Here is a 27755-nt window from a genome sequence, read left to right as displayed (position 1 = left end):
CATATCATGTTGGTTCTGCATAGATTTCGGTCACTTGATTTATCTCCTCATGGTGAGTTTTAATTCCTTGCCATTTTGCATGCCCAGTGAGGTTTCACTGGCTATAAGACATTTTGAATAATTTTTGTTGGATGCTGGCTAGAGAGCTTTTCTATGTGTGTTCTGATTCTTCCACTCTCTACTGTTTATTTCATGAATTACCTGAAGACAAGCTGATCTTTTGGAATCTTCTTTTGAAGATTTGCAGGGAACAACAGGGTTGCATGTAGTCTGAGTCATAATTATTACCCACCTTCCTTGAATGTTGCACCCACAGCCCTGTGATTCCTGAGTTTCCACCTTAACTGGAATGAATAGACAGCTTTTACAGGCTCTGTGTGCATATCAGAAAGTACAATCTCTAATCCTTTCCAGCAGTTCTTTTCCAGCCTGGGTTTGTTTCCTTTCATGCATATGCTGATCCTCTCTCAGATGAATATTTAAGAGAGTCCTTTATAAGCCTTACAAAATGATTTTTCTCTGTGCATTTCTCCTCTTTGTTTCCCCAGGTTTGACCTCTGTCCCCTTAGCTGGAGAATAGTGAGTACTGAATTCTGACTGTTTTTGTCCTCTCTGCACTGTGGCGTATAAAGGTCTTGAAGGCTGTAAGCTAGTCAGTAGAGTGACCTGTGCCACTGGGTTGCATCTCTTAGAGCTTGCCTCCTTCATTGACAGTAAGGTCTGCAAGGTGGTAAGCAGGTCAGTAGTGTGACCTACCTTACTGGGTCATATCTCTGAGGATCACCTACTTTGTTGACAGATGGCCATTGCCTCACAGATTGTTGTTTCATAGTTTTTCAAAGTTGTCTTATTACTTTAAGTGGGAATTTCTCTCATTCCTGTTAATCCATGCTACTTGAAAGCAGAAGTAAAAACACAGAGCTTACCTAGTTGTTTCAGGGTTTCTGTTGCTGTGAAGAGACACCATGGCCACAACAACTCTTACAAGAGAAAAACATTTAATTGGGGTAGTTATATTTTCAGAGGTTCAGTCCATTATCATCATGGTGTTACATGGTGGCATGAAGGCAGACATGATGCTGGAGAAGGAGCTGAGAGTGGAGAAGCTACATTTTGATCCATAGGTGAGAGGAAGTGAACTGACTCACTGAGTGTGGCTTGAGCATATATGAGATCTCAAAGCCTGCCCCCAGAGTGACACACTTCCTCCAACAAGGCTGTACCTACTCTGACAAAGCCACACCTCCTAGTAATGCCATGCCCTATGAGCATTTAAACTACCACACTAGTTAAATTCTATTCAGTCAAACAAAATATACCACCAATAGTAAGAAAGAGTTACTTGCTTAGAGAGGGTTGAAGTGTATATTCCTGCCCACTTGTATTGAGTGGAATGATGGGCAGCAATATTGGCCTATTTGTTTTATTGCTTCTTTATATCTTCCACTCAGATACTCTCTATTAAATTTTCATAATTTAAATACAACAATTTAATTCAGCCATGCTTGAAATTTCCTTGATGAGAAGGTAAAAGTTTTCTTCCATGTTCTGGTGTTTGTCATTTTTTATACCCGAAATTGCAAATCCAAATGCTTTTAAGGGTCAACCAAGTAATGGATAGGAGTGAATTGAGGAAGACATAAAAATGACTATTAAAAAGCCACTGGTACTTATTCAGGAAAAGAAATCTTGCCCTGGGGGTAAGGGGAGACTGTGGTCAATTACAGAGGAAAGCCCAGGGTCAGTAGAGGCAAAGGCAACAGCCAGCAAGAGCTAATTATTGCCCTTAGGGAATGCATGTTGTTTTGCAGATCTGTTGATTTTTTAAGAGAAGTAGAAAGCAGATTTTAATTATATACCTAACAGTTTTTGAATAGCTTCAAATTTTAATCACACTGCAATCTTTGAATCAACTAGCATATAACCTGCAGGCCAAATATGCCTCTGGAATAATAGCTTGCAACCCATGCTTAGCAATAGAAGAACTGCTCACAATTAGAAGACCAGAAAACTAACTTTTACTCAGAGAAATAGTTTGGAAGGTAACAGAAAGGACTTAGGAATGGAGCATGCCTTTTTTGCTACTGATCTGAGAGATCCATATGGACAGAGACATATATACTCATACACATACACAAAGTAGACTCTCCTTATCTCTGGTGTTACTCTCTATTGTTTTGGTCATTCACATAAATTGCAGTATCTAACCGAAGCAACTGATGGAAGAAGGGTTTCATCTTGGATCACAGTTGAAGGGACAGTGTGTTATGTTAACAGGAGCTTGAAGTGGGGTCACATTGAGTCTTCAGTCAGAATTCAGAGAACAGTAATTATGCCCAGGCCTTCCTGTCCTTTCTGTAGCCTAGGACCTCATTCCAGAGAATGGTGCTACTCACTGTTAGGGTGGGTCTTTACATATCCATTAGACTAATTAACAATTTTTTCAGACACACTCAGGGACTAATTAATCTCTCACACCATAGCCTAGAAAAAAGCCTCTAGATTAGTGGTTCTCAACCTGTGGGTCATGACCCCAAAAGACCATTGGAAAACACAGATACATGACTCATAACAGTAGTAAATTACAGTTTTGAAGTAGCAATGAAAATAATTTTATGGCTGGAGGTCACCACAACACGAGGAACTCTATTTAAGGGTCACAGCATTGGGAAGGTTGAAAACCACTTTTCTAGATGATTCCAGAACCTGTCAGGTTAATAATACTATCACAGACAGTTAACAACAGACCAAACATATTAACTGGGAAATTTCATAAGTAAAGAAAAGATAAATTTTCAATCGTGTTTTATTCTGAGAGGCATGGTGGACTCTTAGTATATGCATGAATGTGTACTGGCCTTTTGTATTATGAATACATGCAGTATATACTACCCAGCTGTTAATGGTTTTGTGGCCCCCTTGATCTTCAGTTTGACTGTGGGACAGTGTAACAGTACTCTGTGTTTATCAGCCACCATCCTACAGCCCAACAAGAATGATGCTGGCAATTCAGACCCACTGAGGAGAGATGCAAGAGTGTTTCCATTTAGTAGAAAGAGAAAAGTAGAGTGCTTTGAGATTGTAACATCTTCTTATAATCATTCCCTTGTATTAATTATGATTCTTAATCTCGTACTGTGCCAGTTTACAAATTAACTTCATGATAGGTATGCATATGAAAGAAAAACTGGTTTCTCCAGGATTCAAATCCACCTATAGTTTCATTCATCCACTGGGTATCTTGGAATGTATGCCCTCCTGTGAATAAGGGAAGGATAGTCCAAGAATTCAAACATAATTTAATTATATGTATATGCACACATACATACATGTACATGTGTGGGTGTATGTTTATTTATATACACACACTTGACATAGGCACATATAACCATCAGTTCCCTGAATGAGGAGCTTCTCCTTGCCTAGAGTTTTTTCATGGGCTTGCTGACTGGGCATGTAGATATGTGTTCCTTGCATGTACTTTCCTGAGTAATTCTGTGATGTTGAAAAAATAAAAATGCTTCTACAATCCAAATTGTGAATAAATTTGGGCGTGTAAACCTTTAGTTTAATTAAGCCTTCAGTTTAATAAAGATAGGCAGGCTTTTCAATGTATGGGTGTTTAGGTCCAGGCTTTTGAAATGAAGCCTGAATTGTTTTGAGTAAAATGTTCTGTGGAAATTATTGACTTGTAACATGAAAGTAAATGTCAATATCCCATAGGTCTTCTTTTCTTGAAACAATAGTCTAACAAATGATATTAAAACGCTAATTCTTGAAGTCAAATGGTCCAATTTTATATTTGTTTCCTAGATTAGGGGAGATTATCCAATATGTATTTATTTTCAAAACGGACAAATTAAATAGACAGTCAGAACCCTTTACATTAAAAATATTTAAAGAAAAGTGCAATTTAGTTAGATAAAAATTTCCTTTATTTACTCTTGATTACTTCTAATTATATATAGATTATTTGCTATTTATTTAAAAAGCTGTTTTGATTTCAGGCTTTTTCTGTGAACTGAATGAACAAAATATTTGGAAATGTAAAAATAGGCAAAATATCTTATAAAATTGACCAAAAAGCATCACCATGATTTCTTTTCTCATATTTGGTGTTGGAATATACTTTATTTAAAGTGGAACAAGCACTCAGGGAGGCAGAACCAGGTGGATCTCTGTGAGTTTGAGGCTAGCCTGGTCTACAGAGCGAGATCCAGGACAGGCACCAAAACTATGCAGAGAAACCCTGCCTCAAAAATAAATAAATAGATAGATAGATAGATAGATAGATAGATAGATAGAGTGGAACAAGAGTGAGCCACCCAGGAGTGTCATTTTTCTTACGGATGCTTTTTTAGGCTGTAGTTCCAAGGCCTGTCTGTGGATATCGAGTATGTGTACAAATCAGAATTTGCTCAGAACATTGAAGTTTCCCATTACTCTCATCCCCCGACTTGTTCTTTCTGGTTCCCTTCAGAACATTTAGCATTTTTGAAGCTTCATTAGGGCACTGCTGAACTGGTAATGCAGAAGTTACAACTGACCACTGGGGTTGGCTTTAAGAGGTAAGGTGAGTGAAAGATTAAAATTGTGAATCCATCCTAGTCTGAGAATAGAGTTTCTAGAATCTCATGAAAAGGGGAATAGGACTTGCCTTCCAGAGATGCTTTATGTTTTGGATACTGAATCAATACAAAGGTGAGATACACCCAATTTGAATTGGTAAAATATGTAAATCCTTGCTGACTAAACTCTGAGAGATTAATGTCTGAATAGGAGTAGAAAGTGATGCCAACTGTAAAATTATACAGGGCATGGTGATTACCCCATCCACATAATGGGGTTTGATTTAGAGGCTCTATTTTGGGATCACACATACAGAACCAAATGCAGAAGGCTGAGCTTTGTTTCATTTGTCCAGGGCAGTGCCCTAATTTTCCCCATTGTTCACTTCCCCTTGTGAATGAATGACACATTTTCTTTATGGAGCTCTATGCAGCTTCGGTTTAGAGGCAGCAGCCTTTCCAGGCTCCACTATGCTGTTCCTCCTTTGTTGCCTTTAGATAATGCTACTGGGTTGTGTGCTTTGAAGTTGCATTATCCTCACCGCACCTGTTTAGCTGTTTAATGAGCCAGTGGTAGCTTTTGTTGACATGTCCCGGTCTAGCATTGGAAAGTTGATGGACTTGAGGAGACTGAGTCTCAGGTGTGGGACAAGGCCATGGGGTTCTGACAGAGTTGGGAATCACACTTAGGTCTTCTTAATGTAGTAAAGCCATTGTCATCAATTCATTGTCATTGCTGCTACACTATGTGGCCATCTCTTGAGACCTGGAAATTATCTTTCTGTGGCATAGTTCTGAGAACTTCATCTGAGACACAACTGTGGGATCACATGACCTGTTTTATATCATGGCTTCTTATATACTTTGTACTTGTGAAATATTTTTACCAAGAAATTTTTGTGACCTCTATGGATATGTGTATGTAAAATAGGCATGGAAGTCACTGGTTACTGGTAAAAATTATTTTGAAATAATTCCCTGGCAGACACATAATTTATTATTTATTAAAGATGAAAACAATTTCACCTAATAATGAGGTAGACATGCTTATTTATTTTTACAAAGTAGATATATCTTGACTGAATGTGTGATACTGAGGACATAGAGTAGCTTCAACATTTTTCAGTGTTGATTGGTATTTTAATTATTTAATTGCCAATGTTGAGAATGCTGTTTTGTATAAACACATAGTACAAAATGTCAGAAATGATGTAGCGTGAATCTTAAAGAGTCTTATTAATAAAATCAAACCTGAAGCCAGTTATTGGGGTGAATTCTGGAAGATCAGAGAAGCAGAACAATCCACAGCTTCCTCACCTGGCCAATTCCTCAGCTAATCCTATTTCCTCAGAATGGAAGCCTCTCAGTCCTCATCCAGAATGAATCTCAGCTGAACTATGCTGCTCAAAGCCTAAAGCTTATCCTGCCAAATGATTCTAATTTCTGATCTTCAAGCCTTTATATACCTTTCTGTTTTCTGCCAATACTCCCTGGGATTAAAGACTCACTTTCTGGGATTAAAGGCGTGTGTCACTATGCCTCACTGTTTCCAATGTGGCCTTGAACTCACAGAGATCCAGAGAGATTTCTGCCTCTGGAATGCTAGGATTAAAGGTTTGAGTGCCACCATTTTCTAACCTTTGTATCTAGTGGCTGTCTATTCTCTGACCCCAGATAAATTTATTAGGGTGCACGATATTTTGGGGAATACAATACTACCACAAAATGCACTTAAAGCCATTTTAGAAACTGCCAAAAATTCTGTCCTTATTACAAGTCAACAACTCAAGCATTCTTATTTGTTTGTTTGTTTTGTTTTTTGAGTGAGGGTTTCCCTGTGTAGTTTTGGTGCCTGTACTGGATCTTGCTCCGTAGACCAGGCTGGCGTTGAACTCACAAAGATCCTGCCTGGCTCTTCCTCTCGAGTGCTGGGATTAAAGGCATGTGCCACCACCTCCCGGCCTAAGCATTCATTTTTAAAATCAAATATGCTAGTACTACTGTGATAAATGTTGAGGAATGACTCGGTAGGAGAATATAGGAAGTTGTGCAGACTATCATATTTGTAGGAGAACAGAAAATTTTGAATGTACATTACAAACACTACCATCCATTACGTATGAGAGTCTCTAGTATGAGCCAAGGTGGTTTTAGGCAGTATCTATTGGTGTTACACAGTGTGCAGGGCAAAGTGTACATGTTGTGTGTTTAGAACCAAGGTGTAATGAAATCATGCTACACATGGTAGACTGCTATTAGCAACACCTGCATTTCATTACATCTTTGATTTTGAATTAGGTTTGATCATTACACACTCATAAGCTTTTTACTATTGCCAATTTTGGTGAGCCACATATTCACTTACTTGCCCAGATATAAGGTTGCAAGCCAATTTATGAAACAGTGTTTAAAAAAAGAAAATATGGGCCGGAGACCCCAGCCACTTCCTGAGACTCAGAGACCAGCCCCCAGCTCCCATCCACCCCAGAACTCCCATCTGGACCAGAGAGCCCCCAGCTCCATCCACTCCGGAACTCCCATCTGGACCAGAGCTTCCATCCTGTCCCGGAACTCCCATCTGGACAAGAGGAGCTCCCATCTGGACAAGATAAGGAGACCCCAGGGACTTCCTGAGACTCAGAGTCCAGCCCCCCAGCTCCTATCCGGCCAGCACTCTCATCTGGATCAGAGCTCCCATCTGGCCCAGAGCTTCCATCTGAACCAGAGAGAGGCTCCCTAAATCTGTCAGCTCTGTCTGGACCAAGTACACTGATAAGAACAAGAACAAACCCAAGAGGAGATGGGCAGACGTCAAGGCAGAAGTACATACAACAAAATTAAGAGCAATACAGCATCACCAGAACCTAGCCCTTCTCCAACAGCTAGACCTGAACATCACAGAATGGAAGAAGAAGAAGAAAACAACCTTATAAGTAACATCATCATAAAGTTAGAGCCTTATATAGAAGAAATCAAAAATAAAGTAGAGGAACAGACAAATAAAAAATGGGAAGAATGCTATAAAAAACTAGAGGAAAGGACAATTAAAGCAGAAGAAACCAATAAGTCCCTGAAAGACAATCATGAAAAAGCAAGGGAAACAGTCCAAGACCTGAAGAGGGAAATAGAAAAAATGACGAAGACACTAGCAGAAGGAATGCTGGAAAAAGAAAATCTGAGTAAACAAACATGAACTTCAGATGTAAGTATAACCAACAGAATGCAAGAGATGGAAGAGAGGATCTCTGGTGTTGAAGATACGTTAGAAGAAATACATTCATCAGTCAAAGAAAACACTAAAACCAACAAAGCCATAAACCAAAATGTCCAAGAAATTTGGGACACCATGAAAAGACCAATCCTACGAATAATAGGGATAGAGGAAGGAGAAGAATACCAACTCAAAGGCACAGAAAATATATTTAACAAGATCATAGAAGAAAACTTTCCCACCTTAAAGAAGGAAATGCCTATAAAGGTACAAGAAGCCTATAGAACACCAAACAGACTAGACAGCCCAAAAAACGCCCCTAGCCACATAATAATTAAACAACTAAATGTACAGAATAAAGAAAGAATATTAAGGGCAGCAAAGGAAAAAGGCTGAGTGACATATAAAGGCAAACCCATCAGAATAACACCCGATTTCTCAATGGAGACTTTGAAATCCAGAAGGACCTGGACAGATATAATGCAGACACTAAGAGACAGTGATAACAGCCTAGACTAATATACCCAGCAAAACTTTCAACCATCATAGATGGAGTGAACAAGACCTTCCAAGACAAAACAAGATTTAAACAATATTTATCCACAAAACCAGCCCTACAGAAAGCACTAGAAGGAAAATTCCAACCTAAAGAAGGCAGATACATCCATGAAAACACGGGCAATAGAAAACACCACAGTAGTAAACCCCAAAGAAGAGAAGCACACACACACTACCACCAAAAAATAAAAATAATAACAGGAATGAACAATCACTGGTCATTAATATCCCTTAATATCAATGGACTTAATTCACCTATAAAAAGACATAGACTAACAGAATGGATGTGAAAACAGGACCCATCTTTCTGCTGCATACAAGAAACACACCTCAAATTCAAAGACAGACACCTCCTAAGAATAAAAGGCTGGGAAAAGACTTTCCAATCAAATGGTCTTAAGAAGCAAGCTGGTGTAGCCATCCTAATATCCAGCAAAATAGGCTTCAAACTAAAATCAATCAAAAGAGATGATGAAGGACATTACATACTCATCGCAGGAAAGATCCACCAAGATGAAGTTTCAATTCTGAACATTTATGCCCCAAACACAAGGGTACCCACATATGTAAAAGAAACATTACTAAAGCTTAAATCACATATAAAACCCCACACATTAATAGTGGGAGACTTCAACATCCCACTCTCACCTCTGGACAGAACGGCCAAATTGAAACTTAACAGAGACATAATGGTCTTAACTGATGTTATGACTCAAATGGACTTAATCGATATCTACAGAACATTCCACCCAAACAAAAAAGAATATACCTTCTTCTCAGCACCCCATGGAACCTTCTCTAAAATCGACTACATACTTGGCCACAAAGCAAATCTCAACAGATGCAAAACAATTGGAATAACCTCCTGTATTCTATCGGACCACCATGGTTTAAAGTTAGATTTCAACAACAAAAAAACCTACAGAAATCCTACAATCTCATGGAAACTGAATAATGCTCAACTGAATCACCAATGGGTTAAGGAAGAAATGAAGAAAGAAATTAAAGACTTCCTAGAGATCAATGAAAATGAATACACCACATACCCAAACTTATGGGACACTATGAAAGCAGCGCTAAGAGGGAAATTCATAGCACTAAATGCCAACATAAAGAAGTTGGAGAAATCTCACGCTAGTGACTTGACAGCACACCTGAAAGCCATTGAACAGGAAGAAGCAAAGTCTCTCAGGAGGAACAGATGCCAGGAAATTATCAAATTGAGAGCTGGAATCAATAAAATAGAAATAAAGAGAACAATACAAAGGATTAATGAAACAAAGAGCTGTTTCTTTGAGAAGATCAACAAGATAGACAAGCCCTTATCCAAACTAACCAAAAGACAGAGAGAGAGCATCCAAATGAACAAAATCAGAAATGAAAAGGGGAACATAACAACAGACAATGAGGAAATCCAGAGAATCATCAGGTCACACTTCAAAAACCTCTACTCCACAAAACTGGAAAATCTACAAGAAATGGATAATTTTCTGGATAGATACCACATACCTAAGTTAAATCAAGACCAGATAAACCATTGAAATAGTCCAATAACCCCTAAGGAAATAGAATCAGTCATTAAAAGTCTCTCAACCAAAAACAGCCCAGGATCAGATAGTTTCACTGCAGAATTCTACCAGATCTTCAAAGAAGACCTAATACCAATACTCTTCAAATTGTTCCACATAATAGAAGCAGAAGGAGTATTACCAAACTCCTTCTATGAGGCTACAATTACCCTGATTCCTAAACCAAACAAAGATGCAACAAAGAAAGAGAAGTACAGACAAATCTCCCTCATGAACATTGATGCAAAAATACTCAATAAAATACTGGCAAACAGACTCCAAGAACACATCAAGACAGTTATCCACCATGATCAAGTAGGCTTCATCCCAGGGATGCAAGGGTGGTTCAACATACGAAAGTCCATCAATGTAATACACCATATAAACAACTCAAAGAAAAAAAACCACATGATTATCTCACTAGATGCAGAAAAGGCATTTGACAAAATCCAATACCCCTTCATGATAAAGGTCTTGGAGCGATCAGGAATACAGGGAACATACCTAAACATAATAAAGGCAATCTACAGCAAGCCAACAGCCAACATCAAATTAAATGGAGAGAAACTCAAAGCAATACCACTAAAATCAGGAACAAGGCAAGGCTGTCCCCTCTCCCCATACTTATTCAATATAGTACTTGAAGTTCTAGCCAGAACTATAAGACAACATAAGGAGATTAAGGGGCGACAAATTGGAAAGGAAGAAATCAAGCTTTCCCTATTTGCAGATGACATGATAGTATACATGAGTGACCCCAAAAATTCAACCAATGAACTGATACAGCTTATAAACACCTTCAGCAACATAGCAGGATACAAGAACAACTCAAAAAAATCAGTAGCCCTCCTATATACAATAGACAAACAGGCTGAGAAGGAAATCAGAGATACATCACCCTTTACAATAGCCACAAATGACATAAAATACCTTGGAGTTACTCTAACTAAGCATGTGAAGGGCCTATATGACAAGAACTTTAAGTCCCTGAAAAAAGAAATTGAAGAAGATGTCAGAAAATGGAAAGACCTCCCATGCTCATGGATAGGCAGGATTAACATAGTAAAAATGGTGATCTTACCAAAAGCAATCTACAGATTCAACTCAATCCCATCAAATTACCAACACAATTCTTCAGAGATCTGGAAAGAATAATACTCAACTTCATATGGGAAAACAAAAATCCCAGGATAGCCAAAAGAATCCTGTACAATAAAACAACCTCTGGAGGCATCACGATCCCTGACCTCAAGCTCTACTATAGAGCTACTGTAATAAAAACAGCTTGGTACTGGCATAAAAACCGACATGGGGACCAATGGAATTGAATAGAAGACCCTGCCATTAACCCGCACACCTATGAACATATAATTTTTGACAAAGAAGCCAAAAATGTACGATGGAAAAAAGAAAGCATCTTCAACAAATGTTGCTGGCATAACTGGATGTCAATGTGTAGAAGGCTGCAAATAGATCCATATCTTTGCACTGTGCACAAAACTTAAGTCCAAGTGGATCAAAAACCTCAACATAAATCCAGTTACTCTGAAACTTATAGAAGAGATAGTAGGTAGTACTCTTGAATGCATTGGCACTGGAGATCACTTTCTAAATATAACACCAGTAGCACAGACACTGAGAGAAACAATCAATCAATGGGACCTGTTGAAACTGAGAAACTTTTGTAGAGCAAAGAACATGGTCAATAAGACAAAGCAACAGCCTACAGAATGGGAAAAGGTCTTCACCAACCCCACATCTGACAGAGGGCTGATATCCAGAATATATAAAGAACTCAAGAAATTAGACAACAAAATGCCCAACAGTCCAATTAAGAAATGGGGTATAGAACTAAACAGAGAATTCTCAACAGAGGATGTTCAAATGGCTGAAAAACACTTAAGGAATTGCTCAACATCCCTAATTATCTGGGAAATGCAAATCAAAACGACTCTGAGATAACACCTTACACTTGTCAGAATGGCTAAGATCAAAAGCACGGAAGACAGCTTATGCTGGAGAGGATGTGGAACAAGAGGATCTCTCCTCCACTGCTGGTGAGAATGCAAGCTTGTACAGCCACTTTGGAAATCAATATGGCGCTCCCTTAGAAAATTGGGAATCCGTCTCCCCCAAGACCCAGTTGTAGCACTCTTGGGCATATACCCAAGGAATGCTCAATCATACCACAAGGGCATTTGCTCAGCTATGTTCATATCAGCATTGTTTGTAATAGCCAGAACCTGGAAACAACCTAGATGCCCTTCAACTGAAGAATAGATGAAGAAAATATGGTACATATACACAATGGAGTACTACTCAGCAGAGAAAAACAATGACATCATGAGGTTTGCAGGCAAATGGATGGATCTAGAAAAAATCATCCTGAGTGAGGTAACCCAGACTCAGAAGGACAAACATGGTATGTACTCACTCATAGGAGGATAGTAGAGGTAAAACAAAGATGACTAGTCTGCTACACAACTCCAGGGAGGCTACCTAGAAAACGGGACCCTAGGAAAGACACAGGGATCACCCAATGACAGAGAAATCTACATGAGATCTACATGAACTACCTGGACGACAGTGGGAGTAATGAAGGGCAAGATTTGAGGGAAAGAAATCTTAGGGGAGCAGGAGATCCCAGCTGGATCAAGAACAGAAAGGGAGAATGAGGAATAACAGACCATGATAAATGAAGACCACATGAGAATAGGAATAGGCAGAGTGCTGGAGAGGTCTTCAGAAATCCACAATGATACATCCTCTGTAGACTGCTGGCAATGGTCGAGAGAAAGCCTGATCTGACCTAGTCTGGTGATCAGATGGCCAAACACCCTAACAGTCGAGCTGGAACTCTCATCCAATAACTGATGGAAGTGGATGCAGAGATCCTCAGCCAGGCCCCAGGTGGAGCTCCAGGTGTCCAGCTATCGAGAAAGGAGGGATTGTAAGAGCATGAATTGTTGAGACCAATGTTGCAAAAAGCACAGGGACAAATAGCCAAACGAATGGAAGCACATGAATTATGAGCCAAAGGCTATGGAGCCCCCAGCTGGATGGGGCTCTCTGGATAAGTGAGACAATTGAATAGCTTGAACTGCTTGGGAGGCATCCAGGCTGTGGGACCAGGACCTGTTCTTAGTTCATGAGCTGGCTGTTTGGAACCTTGGGCTTACACAGGGACACTTTGCTCAGCCTGGAGGGAGGGGACTGGACCTGCCTGTACTGAATCCACCAGGTTTAAATGAATCCCCAGGGGAGTCTTGACCCTGAAGGAAATGGGTATGGAAGAGAGGGGATGGAGGGAAGGTGGGAGTTGGGGCGGGAGGGGGGAGGACAGGGGAACCCATGGCTGATGTGTAAAATTAAAACACAAATATAATAATAAAAAAAGAAAAAAGATAATATGTTTGTGTTTTGAATATTTAAAAATGTAATCTCATATCAGTTTTGTTAGGGGCTGCAGTTCATTTTTGTGGATATATTTATTTCATTACAAAATAGTTCGTATTGTGTTATTTTATTTATACGGAACAGGTATCTGAATTAATCCCACTAAAGCAGGAAAAAGAATGTATTGATTCATAATGTAAGAGCATCTGACACATCTGGACTTAGGAGTTGAAAAATACCAAGGGACTGTCTCTCCACATCAGTATGAATTTTCAGTCTAAGACTGTCCTTGAAGGATAAGAAAGTTTCATTACCTAACAGCCAACGTGTTTCTCTCCTGGAAGAGTCTTTTCAGCCAATCTTGAGTTTCCTGTAAACCAATGCTTTTAGACTTGATACTCAGTCAGCCTATGGCATGTGTATTTTCCAAAGCCCAGGATATAACTATTGGTGAAGTTTCCCCTAGGAAAGGAGCAGCCAAGTGCTCTTAGCAGAAATAGCTCCCATACTTAAAACTGTACCTAAGACTTATAATAGCAAGGTCAAAGTCAGGTTTAATATTAATTTGCCATCAAAGATAAATCACTGCAGCCACAACAGCTCATCAAGTATGTACATGATTTCCCATCTTTATCTTCATCTTCTTCCATAGGAGGCAAAGAGTAAAATCTATTAGCAGACAGAATTTGTATTTGCAGAATCATTTCCTTATCTCAGCTTTTTGATCTGTCTTAAAGAGATCACCACGGTAGAAGAGATTGGTGGCAACAGACCCCTGCTTGATCGTTGATCTTCTGAGTGTCTCTTCTATTTATCTTCCTCATCTTTTCTTTTCTTTTTTTTTTTTTGGTTTTTTGAGACAGGGTTTTTCTGTGTAGCTTTGCACCTTTCCTGGATCTCACTCTGTAGACCAAGCTGGCCTTGAACTCACAGAGATCTGCCTGGTTCTGCCTCCTGAGTGCTGGGATTAAAGACGTGTGCCACCACCGCCTGGCTATCTTCCTCATCTTTTTGCCCCAGTTTCTTTCTTAGAAGCAGTTTCTGTCTCTGACTTTATTCTCATGCTCACTGACCCCCATGATGTTCTTCAGAGAACCTGCACCATTCTGCATTCCCAAACTCTACACTCCCAGTGGACAGAAACCATCAATAGTAGCCACACGGAGGCTTTCAGCCTAACATGAAAACTTGAGTCCTCCTCTTTCTTCCCTTTCCTTCCCCTCCTTTCCTGTCTGCTTTCTTCTCATCTGTCTAACACTCTAGGAAATGTAAGGACAAATCTCTCTTCCATATCAGAGTTGATCATTTTGTTTCCTAAAAGGTGGCTCCATCCATCAAGTTTCAACCAGAGACACCGGATATAAAGATCCTCCACAGAGGAATTCATGTTTGCAGTCTTGGGAGCTGGCTAGGTAAACCAGAAGTGGAGACTGTAAGGCAGGCTGCCCGGAAGAATGGGCTAGGACTCCAGGACTTGGGGATAGTACACAGTAGATGTATTCTTCCTCATTGGGGAAGCCTGAGTTCAGCTCTTAAAAGTGTTTTAGTAGATAATCCCACCTGGATTATCTAGGACAGTCTCACTTACTGTAAACCTTCAGTCCTGTCTACCAAACACTTTCACAGCAACAGCTGGGTGAATGTCAAGTTCAATAACTGGGCACTGTGGTGTCTACCCACCAAAGCCCTCATTTGAAGATTCCTAAAATACATGCTTTGACATGCTATGAATTCCCAAACCTCTGCACCTTTACATGAGTTATATGAAGTAGTTAAAGAACTGTTTGGGGCCAGGCAGCAGTGGGGCATGCCTTTAATCCCAGCACTCAGGAGGCAGAGCCAGATCTCCATGAGTTCAAGGCCAGCCTGGTTTACAGAGCAAGATCCGAGACAGGCACCAAAACTACACAGAGAAATCCTGTCTAAAAAAAAAAAAAAAAGCCAAAACCAACCAAACAAACAAACAAACAAATAAACAAAAAGAACTGTTTGGGGCAGTTTATTCTTAAACAAATATACTTATACACATATTATTGAAAAACAATAAGAGGTCCAGGAAGGACAACTTGGATGAGGTAGCAAGAAGACAAGTCTATGAACTTTGATTTAGAGGTCATTACTTTAAATCTGTAGTTTTTTCCTTTCAATAAATTAGTTTCCCTACCTTCCATAATGTTCCTTGGGCCTCTGTGGTTAGCGAGGCACCATTTTAGGCCCCTCTAATAGTTCATGGAATTAAACAGCTTGTGTATCTCTGGTTCTTATGTTCTTGAGAAAGACACATAGGAAAACAAAAACAACTACAAGATTATATAGAGGTGATAAGGTGTGGTGAATGATAAGAATAAAGAGGGGAGGGGACAGACAGTGCGAGAGTATGTGTGCAGAGCTATCTACATAATATGCAGGCTCCAGTGCAAAATGTAAATTCAGTGTCTCCTAATCAGAGCATAGGAAAAATATACAAAGCTTTCTGCTTGGCTCATGAATCTCTTTCTGGGAACGTCCTCGTGGTTTCTTTTCATTATTTACTATTTAATTCTGCTCCCAGGAAAGAATGTGGAAGCTCTAGCTGACTTATGAGCTTCTACGGTGCAATACTCACCTTTAGTGCAAAGGTAGGGTAGAGTAACAGCCTGTGTGTGCAGTTGGCATTTCTTAGTCGAGCCTGTGGTTTGCTTTGATTTGGTGAATGAAGGGGCTGCATGACACTGCCCTGCCCATTTGAATTTTATTTCTTGATATATGTATATTGTGCCTCACCTTGGACCAGCTAATGAGCAGGGAAGGACTGCAGGGACAGTACCTGTGGTTCCCCCACCTTTCCCTTTCTTTCTGAGCTGTTATTTCAGTGCAGGCTGTTGCTTGGTACAGTGAAGGGATACCAGGGAAAGCATAGGAGAGGACTGCTAATCCCTTGTGTTTCTAGAACACAGCAGACTTTGCACTTGAAGAAAATTCTGGCTCCAAGGTGGCCTCTTGGGCTGTCTGTATCCCTGCTTCCTCAGTCATATGTTTAACCTCTTATCTTATACTCACCTTGACTCTTGATGCATTCTAAATATCTGGTCCCATCAGAATTCTCACTCATAGACCATCACTGATACAAGAGGAAAGTGAGGATTGAGGAGGTCCTTGTTGTTACTGTCTCCTGAATGGCCATGCTCTACCCTGCCATGCAGTGTCACTTGCAAAACACCAACCCAAAGACACAGTTGTTAAGAATTTTGAAACAAGAGTACTAAGCCAAGCAAGAAATCCTGTGAGGGTTTGGTTCTCTGGAGCCTGAGGTTCTGTGTGCTTTGCAGGTTGCATGCTCATGAAATTAGAGGTGTGTATGTGTATGTGTACATGCATGCACACACTTTCAGATAGTACCAATGGTAGGGATATGTGACAAAGGCTTTTATGAAAGTAAGGAAGCCAGCCTTCCAGACACCTTGGGTAGAAGTTACAGGACATGTGTGTCTTTGGTGTATTCTCAAACACCAAGGAGTCCACAGTGGCTGGATCCATAATTGAAAGCATGGAGTTGAGAGATAAAACCAGCGGGACAGTGAAACTCTGAGTTAGCTCTAGCAGCTAAAGTAAGAGCTGTAGATTCTTCTGTGATGAGATGAGGATACTTGTGGAGAGTTTTAGTAAAGGTATGGCATACCATACCATAGCTGGAGTTTAGAAGAATCCCTTTGGCTTCAGTGTGATGATACTTCATGCAGGGAGAAAGTTGGAAGTAAAGGAAACAGTTTGGATGCTCTACAATGGTCTAAATGAAGATTAAAACCTAGGGCCAGGTAGTATAATGTCCTGGTTAGTTTCTATTGACAAAGTTACAGGATCTAAAGTCGCCTTGGAAGAGGAAACCTCAACTGAAGAAGTACCTCAACCATACTGATCTGTGGCCATGTCTGTGAGAAATGGTCTTGATTAATGACTGATGTGGGAGGCCCTGCCTACTGTGGGCAGCCCTATACCCAGGTAGCTGGACTTAAACAAGGCAGTGAGTGAGCCAGTAAGCAATATTCCTGCATTGTTACTACCTCTAGATTCTTGTTCTGAGTTCTTGCCCTGACTTTCCTGAGTGACAGACCTGGAAGTATAGGCTAAAATAAACCTTTTCCTCCTGAAGTTGCTTTTGGCCAGAGCATTTTATCACAGTAATAGAAAGGAAATTAGAACACCCAGATAGCAATGGTTAAACACAGCCACATTTGGAACAGTTTTCAAAACTGATGCATTGGATTGTCTGTGCAGAAGATATGTTCCTAGAATCCTGGCTGGAGACAACAGAAAAGAACAGTCCACTGAGTAGAAAATTTTCCAAGGCCAGTTCAGGAAAGAGCTTGATAGGGCAGAGAACAGAAGCATTATGGTTTTTCCTCCATTGAGCACCTCTTTTGTCCTTTCTTGATCATCCTTCCTGAGAATGCTGAATTTACACAGATTATGTTCTAAGAATCCATACACATGATGCTTTGGAAAAGTTTCTCAGATGATCAAGTTCTGGGTGAGATGACAGCTGGAGACTAGCCGTTCACCACAGCTTCATTTTAGTCCAGTCTTCATAGGATTTTTGCCCTCTTCATTGAATAAGTATCTCTTAGCCTCACTTACTACAACAGAGTTATTAAGACAAAATGTTTGCTACTAAGTTTGATGTGCAATTGAATCAAGATACACTTCTAAGTGATTTAACGGTCTTGTCTTATTTTTCTGTGTTTTTAGCACTTCCAGACCATGCTGAAGTCTAAATTGAATGTCCTAACACTGAAAAAGGAACCTATACCAGCAGTCATCTTCCATGAGCCGGAAGCCATTGAACTATGTACCACCACACCACTGATGAAGACAAGGACTCATAGTGGCTGCAAGGTACAGGACACAGTGCCAACAGAGCTTCTCTTGTGGGCCAGACACAAGCATTTGTGACATGATGGTCTTATTCCTAAGTGGCATCCATGTTTCAAGAAGGCAAATATTACATGATTAGCAATTAATGAATGCTATTAGTTTGAACTCACATCCTGATTATTTTCTCTCAATAATATAACATTCCTCATAATTTGGGGGTCATACATTAACCATACAGGTTTTAGTATGTGTGAATAGAGTAGTAGTATTCTTATTGTTCTTTCAGTGGCTATATGGAACTTTATGTTTCATAAAGGTAGCTTTATTTTATTAGAATGATTTTCCATGCATGTGTTGTGTGTGTGTGTGTGTGTGTGTGTGTGTGTGTGTGTGTGTGTGTGTCTGTGTGTATATGCATGCAGGTGCTTGTGGAGACTGGATGAACATTGACAGATCCCTTGGAGCTGTTGGAGCTGGAGTTTCAGGCAATTATGAGCTGCTGGATATGAGTGCTGGCATCCAAAGACCAGTCTTCGGCAAGAGCAGCAAGTGCTCTTGATCATTACACCATTTCTCCTGTCCACAGGGAGCTGTGTCTTTCACTGTAGGCCCTCCTCTTACATTTCTAATCTGAATAAAATGTATCTTAAAGAATGAAAACACCCAACACCAAACCAAAGCAAAACAAAATACTTCTCCAATACTTGAAACTTCCAAGTCTCTTTGGGGGTTATTTTGCAGTTTTTCTTTGCTTCCGCTCTCAAATTTTATACTAATACTCGTGCCTCAGAATCTGTAAAAAACAAAAGCACTTTTTTCATTCATACAAACTACAGTGCTGACATGGAAACAAAACTAGAGACAAAATGTCCAATTTTGGTAAGTTTTTAGATTTTTTTCTCATTCTATTTTTCTTTTTGCTTCAGTTAGTGAAAATAGAAATAAGTTTAGAGATAACAAAAATATGTTTTGTGCATATTTGCCATCAGGAGCTTGTTTAGGGTGGAGAAATAAGGAGACGGAAGAATGCAAATTTGCTTGTGATCTTTTTAAAACCTCTTGGGTCCACCCCTCTCCTCATTTCTTGTTGTTGGAGAGGCAGGTACTGCATAGCTGTGGTCAGGTTGGAACCTGCAGCACTCTGGAGTGATGGGAGTCACACAAAACCTCACACACATCCTTTCATTCCACACATACTTACTGTATGCTCAGTGCCTGCCAGGCTCAGGGACAGAATGTGGACACAACCCACAATATCTTTATGGAATTTTAACTGCTAGTTTCAAGTCAGGGGAGGAGAAAATGATGTACAAGTCATTGACTGGTGAGAGCCAATTTGTAAAGAGCTTCCAGGCAGATCCTTCAAGGTAATCAGAACAAGGAATGCTGAATCTTCGAAGTGAATGTGGGATTGCTGTCATTTTGAAGGGAAGGAAATGGGCCAGTGCACTTGGGAGACTGAGCAAGATTTGAACGGTGGGGTCAAACTAGACAGAGTTTCATGGTCATGTCAAGGAGTTTTGATATTGTTCAAATTGTGAGGATTTAGGCAAGTAAGTTAAAACTCCATTTTTAAAAGAGTAACTTTGATGAGGTAACTCTCCCTTCAAGAGCAGTTGACTGGGTAGGGAGAATGGATGCAATGGCCTTAGATCCACCATGTGAGAGAAGTTGACTGGATGGGGAGAATGAATACAATGGACTTGGGTCCACCATGTGAGAGAGCAGTTGACTGGATCGGGGAGAATGGATGCAGCAGTCTTGGGTCTACCATGTGTAACACTACTGGTGAAGAGAGAAAGCTAGAAAAGTACTGATGATATTGGAAAGTGACTGAAAATCAAACTCGTGCACACCCTTTAGGAGATGTGCTCATGTTGTTGTGAATTCTGTTCCTGTTAGAGAAGATGGTGACTTGAAGCAAGATGAAGCAAGTAGGAACAGATAGGAGGACAACTTCGTTTGATGGAGTCCACAGTGTGTGCTTAAAATGCAAGGGGACGTTAGATAAATGTTACAGAATGAAATTGGTGTAGTGGCACACTCATTTGATCCTGTCACATGGGAGGCAGAGACAGGTGGATCTCTGAGAGTAAGATGCCAGCCTGGCCTAAATGGTGAGTTCCAGGACAGCCAGAGCTATGTAGTGAGACCCTGGCTTGAAAATGAAACAAAGTAAGTCATAGAAACCTCAACCACACATGAAAGTGTGTGTGTGTGTGTGTGTGTGTGTGTGTGTGTGTGTGTGAGAGAGAGAGAGAGAGAGAGAGAGAGAGAGACAGAGAGACAGAGAGAGACAGAGACAGAGACAGAGACAGAGACAGAGAGATACAGAGAGAAATAGAGACAGGGAGAAAGGGGTGATAGGAAGGAGAGGAAGAGAGCAGAAAGAGAGAGAGAGACAGAGAGGGGAAGGGAGGAAGGGACTGAGGGACAGAGGTGAGTAGAGATGGGGGCATTTTCTAGGGGAATAAAGGAAGAAGACTGTAAAACTTTCATTTTTCTAGAGAGTGTATAGAGTTTGCTATTCATCTTTTTTCCATGTACATGTACTTCCCTTAAGCTGTGCTCATTTATTTCACTTCTAGAAAGATATGGAGTGTCTGAGGATCCAGGGAAATGGAAATCTGGGGAGATGATTCAATAGTTAAAGAGCACTTATTGTTTTTGTAGAGACCAGAGTTTGGTTTTTAGCACCTATTTCAGGTGGCCTACAACCACTTATAACTCTAGCTCTAGGGCAGTGGTTCTCAACCTGTAGGTTGCGACACCCCTAGGGGGGAGGTTGAATGATGCTTTCACAGGGGGCACGTGGCATATCAGATATCCTGTATAGCAGATATTTACATTTCAGTTCATAACAGTAGCAAATTACAGCTATGAAATAGCAATGAAAATATTTTATGGTTGGGAGGGCTACCCCAACTTGAGGAACTGTATTAAAGGGTTGCAACATTAGGAAGGCTGAGGACCACTTCTCTAGGGGATCTGATGCCCTCTTAGGGCATCCACAGTTACCTTCACTCACAGATGCAATGCTCATACACATATACATATAACTAATGGTTTAAAAAAGAAATTGGGAAGAAGAGGATTTCAGGTAAGGATATTTCAGGGGGGTTAGCCGTGTGCATGTCCAGCATGGCAAAGGGAGGTCATTTGTGATCTGAGCTGAATCCAGGGAAGAGTTTCTGTAGCCAAGGTAAAAAACATCCCAATTGACCACCAAAGAAACATATGAACTCTGCATCCTTAGAAATGGTGGAGATTCAAGGCATAGATACTGGAACTCCCAGAAACAGGAGTCAGGGCCAATAGCTCTTCAGGTCTCTGAGCATTTCCATTTTATCTGACCATTCTATCTTAAGGATGAAAGCCCTCAACATGTGATTCTCCAGCTGAATGCTATTGACCTAATACCCCTACATTTTTACTGTCAATATACTGGAACTGCTTTTTTTTTTTTTTTTTTTTTTTTAATTTTCAAGGACAATACCACCCTTATTTTCAAAGTCATATTCCTTTGTTTATTTTTCAAAGGGTAGATCTTGGAAATTCTGACATTTCTATTTAAAAATCCCCAAACCTCCCCCTGTTTTCCCCCAGTCATCTTCAAGAACAAAGTCCTGTGTTTCCTCTGTGCTTCTTGCCAGTGAGTAAATCAGCTCACAAGATGCCAGCTGCAGAAGGAACTCTTTCTCCAACTCCTGAGTCCTAGGAATAATGAGTGTAATGTAGCACTGGGCAGCTGCAGGGCCAGGGTTTGGGACCCTCTGTCTTTACACAGAACTGGTTCTTTTTTCCTAATAGCTCCCAAGATATACTTACATAACTTTTATTTTGAGAAGGGAAAGAGGCAGGAAGAATCAAAAGGGCGGAAGTTGAGAATGGGTGAAGGTTAGCATCACTGAGACCCTTGCTCATCTCAGATATCCTGATTCCCTCTGATCTGTATTCTCAGTGGGTCCTGGAGAGATTGCCCTGCCAGGCTATTCATGTTTCGGGCAGCTGGGTCTTTGTGTGTTCTCTATTGCCACCACTTTCTTTTTCTTTAGTGGAGTTTTTCTTTCTTTCTCTTTCTCTTTTCTTTCTTTTTTTAACCAGAGAGCCCCTTGAGCCCCCTTCGGACTCCCACTGGAGTGTCTTTCAGCATCATAGGCCATATGGGATTTTGCAGCTGGGTGACTACTTGTTGTTCCTCTGTCCTACATCATGGGATTCTGGGTGTCTTTGCCTTCTTACACACATTTACTGAGTCAGCACAACTTGAAAGTTCACTGTATGTGTGAGTCATAAAGAAAGGGATCGTAGGAAACGCAGTGTACAAACAAGCAGAGGGAATAGGAGTGCTCAAGTCAGCTAATCTCAAGTACTTCTTTCTGTTTTATTTTTTGTAAAAGGTCTTCTCGATCCGCATGGGTTACTGTTTATTTACTTAGAGAGAATGTGCGCATACATGTGTGTGCAATGCCTGGCATGCAGAAGTCAGAGGACAACTTCTTGGGAGTTAGTTTTTCTCCTTCCACCACATGGGTCCTGAGGATGGAACCCAGGTTGTATCTGTCTTGACACCAGGTATCATTATCTGCTGAGCCATATTGATAACCCAGTCACAAGGACTTTTTAAAACATGTTTGTATATTAGAATTCCTGAGTTCTTCTTTCCAGGAACTAAACTTCAGTGATGGAGCAGGAGCCTGTACTATAAAATATACCCTGAAATTTACCTATTTGGTGCTTGAGAACTTTACCCACAGAGGGGTGTGATGGAGTAATATAAATGTAAGTAACCTGGGCACTGACTAACTGGCATATTATGGTCTGAATGGATTTGACAAAGCAGGCCAAGACATCCAAGGGTTGAGACAGAGTTCTGGAGTTTCTGGACAGACTTGTGTGCTCTGTGCTCTGTGTGGCTTATCCTCAAAGGGGTACTGTCCTACTTTGTACAAACTCACTTCCAGTTCCACTCCCCTCAGTTCAAAAAACTGGAATAAAATAGAGATTATGTTGTTCTGATAATGGTGATGATGAGCAGTGACAAAAATACTAATGTAAGAATTGTGATTCTGGAGAGCAGCTGTTGGTCAACACATCTAGTGTGTTTACTGTGTCTATGAGCCTTTCCTTGTATAGAATGAGTTCATCCTCTTGACAACTCAGTGGGTTAAGGACCATGTGCACCCCATATCACAGATGAGCCAGTTGAGGCAAGAAGGCATTCCTTATCCTGTCTTTGGCTCCCAGTGAATAATTGGCAGAATCCAGGTTGTCCCCGCCTCTTTATTATAGACTCTGGTGCTTCTTCACCACCAGACTTGTGGTCTCTTTTGAAACTTCTTGGCCATTTGTACCATCAAATTTGAAGTACTTATATATATATATATATATATATATATATATATATATATATATATATATATATATATATAGCTAAGTTTCTACACTGCTTAGGGGTCAGAGCCAGGGTGAATGTCTATTATGGACACTTTTTCCATTATCTAATTTTACTGAATTATAATTATAAAATTTAATTGGGTACTATGTGCAATGATCAAATCATAGCATTTAACATTTCCATCCATATAAATATAAAAAGTTATTAACACAAGAATTGCTCAAACACATGCAGTGCTATATATATTTCAGTAATTATATATGACATGTATTGGTCAAGTCATGCTAATTAATGCTTTCAACTTTTTATCATTGCTGTGTGTTTAGAGCCTTGTAAGTCCTTCCTAATATTTATCTGTGAAGTATTTAATAGGTGACTATGGGCTATAGCCATCTCACTGTTCTCTGAACATCAGAGTTTATTACTTCTGATGAGTAACTGCTTTTAAACATTCATTATCCCATCTCGCCTCCCAGCCTCTGCAAATCACAACTGTACATTGCCATGGGTTCATTATGTTTCGACAGTCACATAAGATCTATGTGTTAGTTCTCCATTGCTCTGACAAAATATTTGATAATGACAATGTGGAAGGAGGAAAGAATGGTTTTGGTTCATGGTTTCAGACCATAATTGCTTGTCTGTGCTGCTTTGGGATAATAGCAAAACTGAACACCATGACAGAGAAAACATGGTGGAATGAGAGATGAGAGAGAGGAAGGAGGAGGAAGAGAAGGGGCCACGTTTCCAGCACTCCCCAAGAGCATGCATGCCCTCTTCTTCCTACCTCTTCCAACTATGGCTTACATATTAAATCTTTTATCACCTTCTGATAATGTCCTCACCTGGGACCACACCTTACATGTGATCACCAGGTGCCATTTAAAATCTTAACCATGGGGCTGGGTAGGTACCTCAGTTGGTAAAGTACATGCTGAGCAAGTATGAATTTGGGTACTCAGCACACATGCAAAAGGCTAGGCATGGTTGTACTTGCTGGTAACCCTAGCACTAAGTGGGTGAAGGACAGCTGCAGAGAAAGATGGATCTTTGAAGCTCATTGACCATCCAGCCTACCTGAATCATTGAGTTTCAGGTTCAGTGAGAGACCTTGTCTCAAAAAATAAAGATAAAAAACAATTGAGGAAAGACACTTGATGTTGACCACTGGCCTTCATATCTATGTGTACATATGTGTACCTGCATAAACACATTCACACTCACACACATTAACACACCACTAAGTAGTGAACCCACCAGGCACTACCACCACATACACACACCACACCGAGAAGATTTAAAAATCCAAACCATAACAATGGAAAACGTGTATTTTCATCTGTTTCTTATTTTACTTAATATAACATCCCCCAGTTTCATACATTTTGCTTCAAAAGGTAGCATTTCATTATTTTATGGTTGAAAAACATTCCACTTTCTATATCTGCCATATTTTATTTACTAATTTATCCATTGTTGGGAAACTAGGTTGATCCCTTATCTTAGTTGTTCTTGGGATAGGTGAAGCAACAATGTGAGTGTGCAGATCTCTCACTAAACTGTTGATATCCTTTTCCTTTGTATCCATATCCAGAAGTGGCATGGCTGCCTCATATGGCAGGTGAGGGTTTTGTTCCTTGAGGTCTCTCCATATGGTTCTCCATAACAGTCTGACTATTTCATGTGTCTGCTCACAGTGTCATTCTTCCACATCCTTGCCAGCATCTTTCATTTTTAGATCAAAACCATTCTAGCTGAGGTAAGGGTCCATCTCATTGCAGTTTGGGCTTGCATTTCTCAGCTGCTAATACAGTTGGTTAGAGTTTATGAAATTGTCACTTTTTCCCATGGAGAAGTATTTATTTATACCCCTGTCCCATTTTAAAGTTGGATTATTTGGGGTTTCTTGGTCAATTGCATTTTTAATACCAACCCTTTGCAAGATGAATGTTTTGAAACATTTTTTTTTCTTGTTCTGTATGTTGTCTGTCTACTGTTTGTTTTATGTGCTGTGCTATGTAAGAGACTAAAGACACAGGAAGAAAAGCAAGTAGAAAGAGTATGTTATCTGATTGCCATGCTTATCTAAGGGTGCAAAGCTCAGGAACTTGTCTTATTTAATTGGTGTAGCATTTCATCTTTTCTTACAAAAATCACATGGCAGCTCAAAACTGTCTGACTCCAGTTCCAGGAGATCCAACACCCTCACGTGAACATACATGCAGGCAAAACACCAATGCACATGAAATAAAAATTAATTAAAAAATTTTTTTAAAAAAAAGCAAAAAGCAAGATGGCAGTGTGCTGTGTATCATCTGGCTTTACTGAAAGCATACCAGGAATTCAGGTTCTCAAATTCAGTTTTCTAAAAAAAGACATAGTCTATACTACAAAGCAATATACCTTATTATAAAATACATTATATATAACATGAAATACTATATGTGTGACGTAAAATTGCCTAGGGAAATTCATATACATATATACATAGCACGTCCATACAGCCTTGTGGATGCTTGATCTGCAAAGCCCATTCCATGGAGCTCCTCTGCTGGTTCCTAGCACTTACAAGTTTGAGCTAAAATATCAGCAGTGCGGTGGTGGTGGGGGGGATTGAAGCATTTCCTAGTTAAAGCATTTTATAAATCTTGTGGTTGGTGGTCATTTCAGAGTACAAAGATTTCTATAAAGTGAAGGAGTGTGATGCGAGGGAGTATCTCAGTGGAAGAATGCAGGTCAAAGTGCAGGAAGGTGGGTCACAGGCAGTTAGTGCCATGGAAGCCCTGTTTGAGCTGAGTTTGTCTGACCTGCCTCTGGATTTACCTTATCTTCACCCTACACCTTTCAGTGAGGCTGGAAGTTATGAGTGCTGGATGGTCTTCTGGGCCCTGTTCCTTGCTTTGAACACTGGTGATATATGAGGAAACAGGTGACTTTTCCCCTATTATCTTCCCTACTACCCACACAGGGAGTGACCCTGTCTTCTCTCTGAAGCTTGGGAGTGTCCAACATCCTTTGTTCCTTCATCTTTCATGGAAGTCACTTAAGCCTGCTTTCTAACTGAAATTCTGACATACTCTATTCTCCCTTTCCCTGAGGGTACTGACCTGACACTGTAGAAAGCCCTATCTGCTGACTTCGATGTCTTCCTTTCGCTGTATGGTCAGAAGCTGTTCAGCAAACTGGTTTCCAACAGAGTTAATGGTTCATAAACCATCACAATGTGTGTGTCACTTTTCTTGAGATTCTTTGAATTCAAGTGCAATAGCAATACTCCTCTACCTTTCAGGAAGGATGTGTGTAGGCAGAAGTTTCTCTCCTGTCTGCCTGTTCCCAAATACCTGGCAGTCACTTCTTAAATAATTGACTCCGAGGCTTAATATTGCTTATAAATCCTCAGCTGGTAGCTCAGACTTATTACTAAGTAGCTCTTACACTTAAATGAACCCATAATTCTTATCTATGTTTAACTACGTGGCTTAGTACCTTTTCTCAATACAGCATTCTCATCTTGCTTCCTCTGCATCTGGCTAGTGACTCCTTGACTCCACCTTCCTTCTTCCAAGAATTCTCAGTTTGCTTTCCTGCCTAACTTCCTGCCCAGCTACTGACCAATCAGTGTTTTATTAAACCAGTTCAAATGACAAGTCTTTACAGTGTACAAGAGGATTATTTCACAGCTGATGTGTGTGTCTTTGATAGCATTTCTATTGCTGTGATAAAAACACCATGGTCAAAAGCAACTTGGGAAGGAAAGGGTTTATCTATTTTACACTTCCAGGTAATAGTACATCATTGAGGGAAGTCAGGGCAGGAACTCAAGCAGGGAAGGTTCCTGGAGGCAGGAACTCAAGCATGGACCATGGAGGGGTGCTGTTTAATTGCTTGCTCCTCATGGCTTGTTCAGCCTGCCTTCTTATATCATCCAGGATGACCTGGCCCCTCCCACATCAATTACTAATTAAGAAAATGCTCTACTGACTTGCCTATAACCTCATCTTACCAAGGCATTTTCCTAATTGAGATTCCCTCTTCTAAAATGACTCTACCTTATGTCAACTTGACATAAAAGCAGGCAGCACGATGTGGTTCATTTATTGTTTCATGGGACTGAACAGAGACATTTCTGAGCTGGAGGTTTTAGTGGCAATTCCCAAACCTTCTCATGTAGTAGTTATGTAAAATGGCCAGTTCAGGATGTGAAA

At 40.2% G+C, this 27755-nt stretch overlaps 1 protein-coding gene across 1 annotated transcript in view; it reads left to right on the top strand.

Annotated features, from left to right (window-relative positions):
- The window catches only part of Pid1 (phosphotyrosine interaction domain containing 1), a 246978-nt gene that overhangs the window by 99947 nt on the left and 119276 nt on the right, over positions 1-27755 (top strand). Inside the window, exon 2 of the mRNA XM_036173235.1 lies at positions 18027-18173. Within this exon, the coding sequence (XP_036029128.1) occupies positions 18027-18173 (147 nt within the window). The remainder of the gene's footprint in view (positions 1-18026; positions 18174-27755) is intronic.

The sequence above is a fragment of the Onychomys torridus genome, chromosome 23 (assembly GCF_903995425.1).
Source record: "Onychomys torridus chromosome 23, mOncTor1.1, whole genome shotgun sequence".
NCBI lineage: Eukaryota > Metazoa > Chordata > Mammalia > Rodentia > Cricetidae > Onychomys > Onychomys torridus.
Note: the sequence above shows the minus strand (reverse complement) of the source record. Positions and strands in the feature narration are given on the sequence as shown.